This window comes from Perca flavescens, chromosome 16, assembly GCF_004354835.1.
Source record: "Perca flavescens isolate YP-PL-M2 chromosome 16, PFLA_1.0, whole genome shotgun sequence".
NCBI lineage: Eukaryota > Metazoa > Chordata > Actinopteri > Perciformes > Percidae > Perca > Perca flavescens.
In genome coordinates this window covers 16325166-16335992 of record NC_041346.1, presented here as the reverse complement: position 1 = coordinate 16335992, position 10827 = coordinate 16325166, and the positions used below count along the sequence as shown (strand labels likewise).

At 39.7% G+C, this 10827-nt stretch overlaps 1 protein-coding gene across 1 annotated transcript; it reads left to right on the top strand.

Annotated features, from left to right (window-relative positions):
- Window positions 1-8919: 8919 nt before the first annotated feature.
- Window positions 8920-9735, top strand: LOC114571538 (coiled-coil domain-containing protein 80). The gene is made up of 2 exons (XM_028602530.1): window positions 8920-9054; window positions 9287-9735. The coding sequence occupies exons 1-2, from the start codon at window positions 8991-8993 to the stop codon at window positions 9619-9621; spliced, it is 399 nt and encodes a 132-aa protein (XP_028458331.1). The 5' UTR covers window positions 8920-8990; the 3' UTR covers window positions 9622-9735.
- Window positions 9736-10827: the final 1092 nt, after the last annotated feature.

Genomic DNA, 10827 nt, shown 5'->3' with positions numbered 1-10827 from the left:
AGAAGATCCATCAGAGGATATCCGATGACTTTGTACGTGCTGTCACTGATAACAAAAACATAGGCCTACACATTGAAGCCTACACAACAGTTTACTCATTTATTTAATTAATTGACAGTAATATTAATGTTCAAATTTTGTATTATCACAAACATGATCAGTTACAGTAAGGCTTCATTTATTGCACACGTTTAGTTTTAAAAACTTTGTTGGAAGCATTATCCACGGCGAGTAGATCTCTAAATAGACAAACCATGCAAATACATATTCGATGATGAAGAAAATGATTAATAAGCACATTCATACGTGTATTCTACTATATCAGGAATGGCGTCCCAAAACGTACTGAAGATGCAACTCTATATACTGCCACTGAGGAGCGCTCTTTTACCATTTTATATTCAGCATTGCACTGTGATACAATTTGGTCTTTCAATCTTTTTCAGGATCCATTTTCCTTCAACACTAAAGCTTAAAAATATGACTTGCACATGGATTTACATCTGAATATGCCTTCAAAAAAATCTGTTAAGAGGGCATATGGGCAATGCGACATCCATCCACCCATCCATTATCTATACCATTTTATCCTTTGCACAGGGGATTGGATATATCTGTTCACACTGGGTGAGACATTAACAGGTCACACCATAGGCAAACAGCAATAAAAAAAGCAGAAACAGACGGCGAAAAGAAACAAAGAAACAAATACACACACAGACACAAACACGCACATACACACACACACACACACACACACACACACCAGAGTATCAGAGTACAAGATCGAAGCTTGCTCAGATTAAGGGCGAAGCATAGCAGCAAACACGTACATTTTTTTTTCGGTCATTTAGGTCTCATCAAGCAATATCAGAAAAGGTCTGCACACCAAGTAGTGTTTTTGTGAATTTCTTTTGTTAAACCGAATCTGTTACATCTTAGCCATAGAAAGCATTTCATTAAGCCACCTCCTGAAACAATTCTCATTAAAAAAATGACTGCAAACCAGCAGTGACACAGTGAAGGTGGAGCTTTAGAGGCACCCAAGAGCTAAATAAATTTTTCCCTTTTCAATAATATGTTTTGATATTCCAAAGGAACTGATAGGCCTACAAACAAAATACAATGGGCATTTTTCTGGGAACATTTTTGAATGAGGTGTATGTGCCTAAAAGTTTGTTTGATGGAAATGTCTTTGTAATTTTTTTAATATAAGTACATTTAGATTTATATCCTTTTAACTAAATGTATTTTATATATATATATATATATATATATATATATATATATATATATACAAATAGATCTTCACTTTGCACAGCATCCCCACCCTAATTCCCTTTTTGAACACCTGGCCCTCATTTTGGGAAGTGTGACTGATGCAGATAATCATACACACACTGTGTGAGATCCAGTGTTTTCAGTCATTTGGACGGTGGTGTGAGGTCACTGGAAAGGGTGCTTTAGACGTTGTTGCACAGTATGTGTATTCTAAAGCAGTGGTTCTCAAACTTTTTTCAATAATGTACCCCCTTTGAATTGTGTTTTTAAGCCAAGGACCCACTGACCAACGCAAAACATTTTTGGTAGAAAAGAAAGTCTATATAAAGAGGAACAATACAGTGTTGGCAGTGATAGATTTACTAAACAACACCAACCTAACTGAAAAACATTTAAATGCTACATTTCAAATGTTCAGAATCCATCACGTAATCCATTCATTATTATAGCATAATTATTTTAGGAATTATGCATGACATATATTTTAAATGAGCATTTTGCAAAAATCTCACATACCCTCTGCAGTACTCCAAAGTAAACAAACATTTTAGAAACACTTTTCCAAAGAATCACTTCATTATAAACAGATGTGGGCTAGTAGGATATCTGAACTGTTACTTTCACGTTTCTGGATGCTTTATAACTTCCATGATACATAATTAAATAGAATATAAGGTCACTGTGGTGGAGCCCATTCTCTCCTGTCCAGCACCATTACACAATGTGTTTGCTGAATTGTCACATGCATGTTGCCTCGTTCCTCCAGTTCTGACGTGCTGTACATGTTTTACTTTTGAAGGACAGATTGCATTTGTGTTTCTGTGCTTGTAGAGACACATAGAAGGTGGTTGGCTTCCTTTTGAACATGAGGAACAGGAGCAATATGTTATTTCTTTATCTTATTATCAACATATTTATTCATTCTGCACCAGCACATCCCTACACTTACTATACAGTACGATATATATGAACTGTGTATACATGATATACTCTCTTTCTCACACACATACTGATCATCTGGTTCTCTTTATCAGGCTCAGAGAGTGGAATGCATTGTTGTTACGCCTGGTTCTCATTTCAGCGTTTCACCCTAAAGATGGCTCTTCTAATTGCCTTGGCTTTGCTTGATTTTTCTTTGGTTTTCTTTTTCTCCTATTGTTCTCTCTTCATTTCTTTTTCATCCTCAGTGATTAAAACTATAAATGTAACCAACACATGTTGTGAAGTCAGGGAGCAGGTAGACATTTCTGATAATAATGCCCCTTAACAGTCATAGTTTTCAGTTATTTCAAAGTGTGTAACACTACCTGTCCGTGTACCTCGCTCTGTTAAGTATATGCATGTGTTTATATCATATCATTCATTGCATACATCTTTTATTCTAAAAAAATCCTCTCCTCTTTTCCTTAAGGCCATGTGTGCTTTCCATGTTATTTTGAAAAGCAAGGATAGAATTTACAATTGTCAAATAATGTTGATTGACTGTTGAATGTTGGATTATTGTACATCAGAGGCCATCAAAATTTAGATTTTTGGTGACTGACCCTGGCCTTACATAAAAAGGAGTAAACAATAGGATCATGGATCAATCCTATTCCCATTCCCATATGGATTTTATCAGAACTCACTCATCTCACTGCTGCTGTCAACTTCATTTTAGTTTTTGCTTTATGTTTGTGCTCTGAGCTTAGATTGTTCCCTTAGTTGCAGCCCTATAAAGCTCCACATTTTGGAAATAAGTGATTTCTTACTTTAAAAAAAAAGAAAAAGGCTATAAATAAAAGAGTCAAGTTTATGGTTATAAGTTTGTGGAGCCATGTGGTCTCATGCTAATATCAGCTGTTTAAAGGGAAATTTCTAGGTCTGATTCCTGGTGGGAATTGATAGTAGACATGGTTGTGCATTAAGTGATAGATTCAGACTTTGGTTAAGATTTTAGTTGGTGGAGCATTTATGGGGCAGTAGTGGGAGGGATGATTACCTTTTTCCTTGCAGAAAGTCTTCAGGGTTAACTCGCCTGTGGGCACATTTGCCTCGTAATCCCAACTTTGAACTGGGGTGAACTTTCCTAGACTTGCGGCATCCATTAGCCTGTCTGGGTTATTTATGGTTGAGGAGGCCATTTCCATTCATTAAAAAGCTTGAACTCCTGTTGAACAAATGGCTTTAAGGTGAACTGCTTCACTCTAATCTCTCACTTTAACCCCTTTATTCTGTCAATGCTCAGTTTTTCTTATTTTGTACCCCTCTTCCATGTGCGAGGCAGCCTACAATATTCAGTGCCAGTCTCTGATGGATGGTGACAAATGTTAAAATAAAAAACACTGTCAAATCTTCACCACGTGTAATGATGCAAGAAATTTGATCCTTGCAGGGATATTGTCTCTTCACTTGCCCCACTCTAGAGGGACGTCAGAGGTCAGAGCAGCAAGCAAGTCTCTTCATCAAAAAAAAAAAGGGCAGATGCCATCACATTTCTGTGAGTGACTGTTTTTTAAATGGACATTAAAGTCACCCCCAGTTAGCTGTGGGACAAAGCAGCACCACACACAGAAAATGTGTGTGAATGTGTGGTGTGAGATTTTGAGAGAGAGAGAGAGAGAGAGAGAGAGAGAGATTATTTTCAGCAAGAAAATGCTTTGAAGTCCCAGAAAATTCCAGGAGTTTCCTGTTAACGATCCTGGTGTATAACGTGAACCAGGAGTGTGTGTGTGTGTGTGTGTGTGTGTGTTTGAAGGAGAGGGAAGTCTCCACAGTCAGTCTCTCTCTGCTGGTGAGAGGGTTTAACATCACTGCAGTCTTTGCTGTCCTTTTACCTTCGAGATTCATGTCAGATTTGGTCCACCTGTTTCTTTTAAGGACACCAAATTCTTCGGCCTTTAATGGGGTTCTGAATTAGGATTCAAAGTATGGAAATTTCTCAGTTTTGTGCCTGTCTAGAGCTTTTAAACTCCTAAATCACGTTTGAATCCCTCTTGTCTTCAGATTGTTTCAGATGCAACACTGATGCCTACGATCTAGCACAAATGCATTTTTTAATCAGAGGGGGATTTGTGAGCCGCTAACCAGTTCCAGCTGATCAACAAACCAACCAGTCAACAGTCAGTCAGTAAGGATGTTTCATTTCTATAAGTCACACTTGCCTCTGCTGTTGTTTGCTGCTCTGTGGAGCCTCAGCTACCCAAGTTTGCTTACCGCCTGGCCGGGCATCAGTCGCAGCAAGCCCAAGGATCAGCTGGACCCTAACGTGCGGGACTGGGGAGACTATTCAGACCTGCCTCCGGGGATTGAGCAGGGGTTGGGGTTGGACGAAGAACATGGAGACAACAGAGGAGTTGGAGAGTCCTCATCAAGCCTGGCTACGGAGCTGGATTTCCTGGCTGACTTTGCAGGCAAGACAAATGTACCGATCAGCTGATGCATCTACTTGTCTGTTTACCTAATTACAGTACTGTACCTCCACCCCCTTACTCCACTCCAGGTAAAAAGCGACTGTGGGTGATAACAGCCCCATCACACAATGACCACTACCTTCGTTTGATGGAGAAACAGCTGGAAGACATGGAACAGGTACTGTACTGATTTATTTTACACCTGTTGGAGATTATCTTTCTATTCTGTTTCATTTTCTTTGGCAAAGGAATTTCACTACAAGCAGCCCCCTTTCTATCCGTTCTGTAACTCCTTTTCTTTCTTTCTTTTGGGTCTCTCCCTGACTCTCTCAGAAAGGGCTCAACTGCCGTCTAGCAGAAAGAGACACATTCATCATCACCATCATCCAGAACGCCATGATGGAAGGTCGAATCCAGAAAACAACTCTACTAGGAGATGCCACAGTGGAGAGCCTGGACCCCGACACTGTTAGCAAACTGCTGCACTACCTGGAGCTCACCAGCCAGGTAAGCAGTTAGTATCTTGACAAGATATACGCATGTTACAGACTTTGAATTCATTATTTGAATTCAATTGACATGTAGTTTTCATACTGTACCAATTGTTTCAGGATCAAGGGTTCACCATGCTGGTTCTGAAGAAGAACCTTCGGGTCAGTGAGCGCTTCCCCTATGCGGTCCGTGTTGAGGCAGTTTTGGAGCTCATTGATCATTTCCCCATGAGGAAGCTGGAGAAGATGACAAGAAAAGGATCCAATTTGAGGTTCCATTATAACGCTAATAGAGAACGGAGGAAGAATTTCACAAGTTCATTCAGTCCACTTTCAATTTAAATTGGTGCTTTTTGTAGGAAGAATGACCATAATTTCAAAGTTTGGAAAACTATGTTTTTATTTTATTTAGGTGCAAAACCACTAAAAAGAAGGTTGTGATGAAAAGGAAAAAGATGAAGAAGAAGATGGTACTGAGCCCCCAGAGGCAAGGAAATATGACTTTGGTTGTGGCATTACAAAGAAAACCTCCCCTGGACAAAAAAGCTGTCCTGAAGAGTAAAATCCAGGATATACTGAGTGGACGGTCGAGGTTTGTTATCCGTACGGTGGCTGCTGTCGGGTCCACGAAGGGAAAGGCCTCGACCAGTGGTGGCCGAGCCACTTCTAATGGACAGGAAAGAGTGCACAGCCCTACATCTGTGTCAAAGAGCAACGAAGAAGTGAAGAAAGACAGGTGCTATCTTTATATTTATAGTCAATTTTTCAAACAGACGTTAGAGTTGTGGATGTTTGATTGATTGTAAACCCTGTTTAGATTTTGTGTTCCCATCTGGTCTGTCATTCTTCCTCATCCCCTTAAACTAGACAGAAGTGGGGTTTTTTTTTTAGCGCTGGATGAACATCAAAGTCATTTATTTTTTTCTGTTCTACTGCAGGCCTGACTCCACTGTGGAAGAAGGGAAGAGAAGACATGAAGGGAAAAACAGTGAAGATGAAAAAGGGCAAAATGTAAACGATGGCACACAGCAAAAACAGAGCTCTAAGAAGAAGGGTAAAGGGAAAAAAGGTAGGAAAGGGAAAGGAAGAGGAAAAAAGTCCAACAGAGAGGCCAGTGAGAATGAGAAAACAGCGCTGAAGAAGTTTTTGGACAGTTTAAAGGGGAAAAGAAGGTTAATGGTGAGAACTTTCTCTTTTTGCATCCTGTTGTCTACATTTTTCTCCCTGTCTTTCAGCTCTAATCCTGTTGTAAATCCACATTATAAATGCATGCAAAGATGAATGGACTTTTAAGACATCTGTGCCTCCCTATTATTCATTTGAAGTGATGTATATCTGTGTGTGTTGTCCTGGTACTAGTTGATCTCAACGCCCAGCAGAGATGCGACACTGTACATCCAGCAGAAAGACGACAGCGAGAAACATCACTGTGACCTCGCTATTAGGATGATCACCGTGGCGACCATTGTGGGAGGCGGAAGTGACGCCACGCTCACGCTGCAACACCACCAGCTCGGTATGCAGTATGGAGTGTTTGTACATGTTTGTGTGTTTAAACGAGGCTGTTTGTTTTCAAATTTGCATCTAAAACATTTGGTTAGGTTCTCTCTAACGGTGACCCAATTCATCAGATGTTTTTACATATATAACTACTGTTGGAATATTTTCAACCAAAAGAGGAACAAGTTGTATTTTTTAACCAAGGCGTGACCAAAAGCAAATATGTTGCTTCCATAGTTAAAGCAGTGGAGGTTTAATTCAATAGGTCTGAAACAGTGAATTTCTTCCCTCTTGTATTTGTTCATGCATTTCTTCAAATTCGATTTTCAAAACAAGCAGCTATAGTCTGCTTTGTGATTGTGCTGCCAACATTTGTTATTGTGCGGTGGTGTTTTTATATGATATGGATACTTCCAAGAGAGGCAGCAGCTGAACAGCAGCCGCTTCAATGGAAAACAAGACTCTACAGCCATGCAAGCAGCTCTGAGGGTGCACTAAAACACACACAGTGGTACTTTGAGCTAAATGATAACACATATTATTGTGTTAGCATGCCAACTTTTGCTAAATTAGCAGGAAACACGAACTACAGCTGAGGCTGATGGGAATGTCGTTTGTTTTGTAGGTATTTGGTCATAAACCAAAGTACTGGAAATCAGATGTGCAATAAATACTGTCCTCCATGATTCAACTTTATGGTGGTATTTTGTCTGCACCCTTTATATCCATGCAGACACATTTATTCATTTATTTTGTGTGTTTCAGAGTCGGAGCCTCCACTCAGTGACCAATCAGAACATTTCTCAGATTCAGGCCTGGCCTCTGTGTTGAGAGCAGAGTTCGGCCTGTCGTCCTCTGACCTCTTCTCCATGACCGTCACAGACTACGACATTAAGCCCAATGTATGAGTCTCCTCTGCACTTGTTTCTCTCTTCTTATATCGATTTGATAAGCGTGCATGCTCGTTTTTCAGCACCACTCCTACTCATGATCACACCTGGAAGCAGTCAAGTACACAGCTGCTCAGAGGAATGAGAACAAAATTCACCTTTTCTGCCAAGCCAGTGCAGGAGTCAAAAAGACAAGACTTCTTATAAAATTGTATGACAATCCTTTCATTTATTTGTGAAAATCTAAAATAATCAATACAATAAATAGTAGCCACGCACATCCAAATACCATTGAAGGGAGGTGCTGGACCAATAGTAGACGGCAATAAAAACATTAAGAAAACATAAAGATTGTCTGGGTGGGTGGAGATGGGATTGTATGTTTTGTATGTTGTTTTGTATGTCCGCACACTATAGCTCCCTTATATGTAATGTATTAGCACACCCACAAATAAATTCCTAGACTATCTCTTCTTCAGACAATTCAGCATAATTTAGTGGAGGTACAAAATAATCAATTGATCCCCACTTTTTTTTAATAATCCAGCTGTGTCATTCCTGTGTTTTTACAATGTTCTTTCCATGTTTTGTTGTCTTAGGCTATGTCAGGAACTACTGAAATGTTATTCCGTGTAATACAAATACACTTCCCTCGACTAGACTTGTTTCTCTGTTGTTGTTTTTTTACCTAATTAACTTTTATCTTTCCCCTAGAGCGTCTTTGAGGCTCCCCCATCAAGTACTGCTCTGTTCGAGTACATTGACAACTTTCCCTCAAGGCGCTCAGAAAAAGAAAAGGAAAGGAGTAGTCCTCCGTCCTGCTCCAATGGCAAGCAAAAGCCTGGAGCTGAAAATTCACTGCTCAGGTACTGTACTGTAATCCAGTGCTAATTATTACCTAATACTACAACAAGACAAACAACATCTGGAGGTATCATGTAACAGTCACATAATACTGACATATAGACCAACATTTAAACTTAAAGCGCTGTTTCTATGGATGTTTAGGTTCATGTCTAAGAGGAGACTGCTGGTCGTCTCTGCTCCATCTGAGGACGACTACTCCTTCCAACAGCAGCAGTCTGCTTTCAGTGGACAGGAGTGTCACCTGGGTCAGGAACACGCCACACATACATCTGCTGAACAATTCACCATCTGTCTGCTCTGTAGTTTTGTAGTCAATATGAAAATGTTACAACAGAGCCACGTTTCTTCTCTGACATTCAAACCAACACAGTGTTGGCCTTATTTGGCAGAACTACATAATAACTATAAAAAAGGTCATCCATACATACAGAAGTGTACTGCATAATTTGTACTATGATATATTCTTATTTATACTATAAAACACTGTATTATGCTACCTGCACACTGTATTATACTGCCTCCTGACTACCTGATTTTTGGGTCTTTCTGCAGGCATTCGCCACTTTGCCATGTTGAAGCTGACTGGAACTGGAGACAAAGCGTCAGGAACGGTTGAACTATTTCCCCTCAACGGTGAGTCACAGTAATGTGAGGCAGTACAGGTACATGAGACTGTGATGGAAACAGTACCTGTATTGTCAGTGTTGTGTATATTAATGTAAATATACAGAGATTTAAATTTTTAATTTTTTTATTTAAGGTTGAACTGTGTTTGCCAGGACTCCAAATTGTCTTTTTAAATCCCCTTTTAAGGTGTTTTCTAAAGTGCAACAACTTACTTTTCACCTTGTCACTCTTCCTCCAGGTCGTAGTCAGAGTGAAGTTGAGCCGTTATCCCGTGACATGGTCAACAATCTGAGAGAACAGCTGAAGATCAGTAAGGACTATTTCAGCATGCTGGTTGTGGGGAAGGATAGCGATGTCAAGGCGTGGTTCCCATCACCCATGTGGTCCCTGGATAGCATCTACGACCTGGTGGACTCAATGGAGCTACGCCTCCAGGAAGAGAAGCTGCAGAAAAAACTGGGGATCCACTGCCCTGAGGACAGAGGGATAGGAGGCAGTGAGGGGGGGCATTATCACGGCTATGATGAAGACGGGGCGGAGGAGACGTACTTGTATCACCAGTCAGAGGAATGATGAGAAAGGACGAAGAAGATGCAGTGGAGTGAGGAAAAGCTACCTGAATTCTGAACACACAAAAGCAAGTTAATACGTAAACTCATTTTCAGGACTCAAAGGTCCAGGACTCACAGACCCACAATTATAAGATGAATATTTTATGTTTACAAGTAATACGTTTGAAAAGCAGAGCAGAATATATTGGAATGTTTCATTCAAGAAAGTCTTAATAAAAGCATATGTGCACCCTTCAACTGTTTGTTTCTTTAGAAAACATGGTGTTCTGTTATTGTTTGCTGATTACAGCAACAGTTTGACAAGAAGAAAGTCCATCCAAGGCCGAGCAGATTGTGCTTTTTGGCAACACTTCTGTCCACTCTTTTTCAAACACATTCACAAAAATGGAAAGCCGAAGATGTGTTTTTTTTTTTAAAGAGCTCCAGTCTTCAGACACCTCAGGGTCAGTAAAACAAAGAGTTGTTGATGCTGGATTTGTTACATGCCTCAGGACATCCTTTTATAACAGTTCTTAAAAAAACCAACATTATTTAACCTTCTGCAAAGGCTTTCGGTACTTAAAAAAACATACCATCAGTGGAACCAAAAACAGTTCTTGGTTTTATACATTTATCTACAAACAAACACACAAACATTATTTTATAATAAGGAGAGCGTGATTCATATCATATACAGTAGACATAGACCAGGGGTCAGCAATCTTTACCACCAAAAGAGCCAGTTTTGGCCATTATAAATGAAAATTTCAACATTACTAAAAAGGTCTAAATGAGCATTTATAAATATGATGATGTTTGTTTCCTTTTTTATTGCCCGGTCTTTTGACCATTTGATCCAATTCTTAAAAGCAAAAGATGTGCTCTGCTTTGCTGTCTGCACCAGTTCTGAAATCACTCTCTTTCTCTCATCCCCAGCCGGATACTTTTGAGCAAAAGCAGTGTGCTTTCTCTGGAGATTTCTTTCAATATTACTCTTTTTGGATTTGGAATCCATAGCTAGACTATGGAAACTGGAATGGCAAGACCGCTATTGAGGTTTGTCAAAATTTAGAGGATAAGGTGCCAGGCTGTAGACATATACCAAGGCTATGATGCACATTTTAGTCCAATGAAATGTCATTGTAAAATAAAATGTTATTAATTTCAAAATTATTTTTTGTCAATGCCCCAGGGAGCCACTGGAGAGGGGCAAAAGACTTACGTGGCT

What these genes read in the sequence shown, in the direction of transcription:
- LOC114571538 (XM_028602530.1), top strand. Translation starts at nt 8,991, where the DNA reads ATGTTGAAGCTGACTGGAACTGGAGACAAAGCGTCAGGAACGGTTGAA. An exon ending in TGAACTATTTCCCCTCAACG is followed by an intron (nt 9,055 to 9,286) that starts GTGAGTCACAGT and finishes CTCTTCCTCCAG; the next exon opens with GTCGTAGTCAGAGTGAAGTT.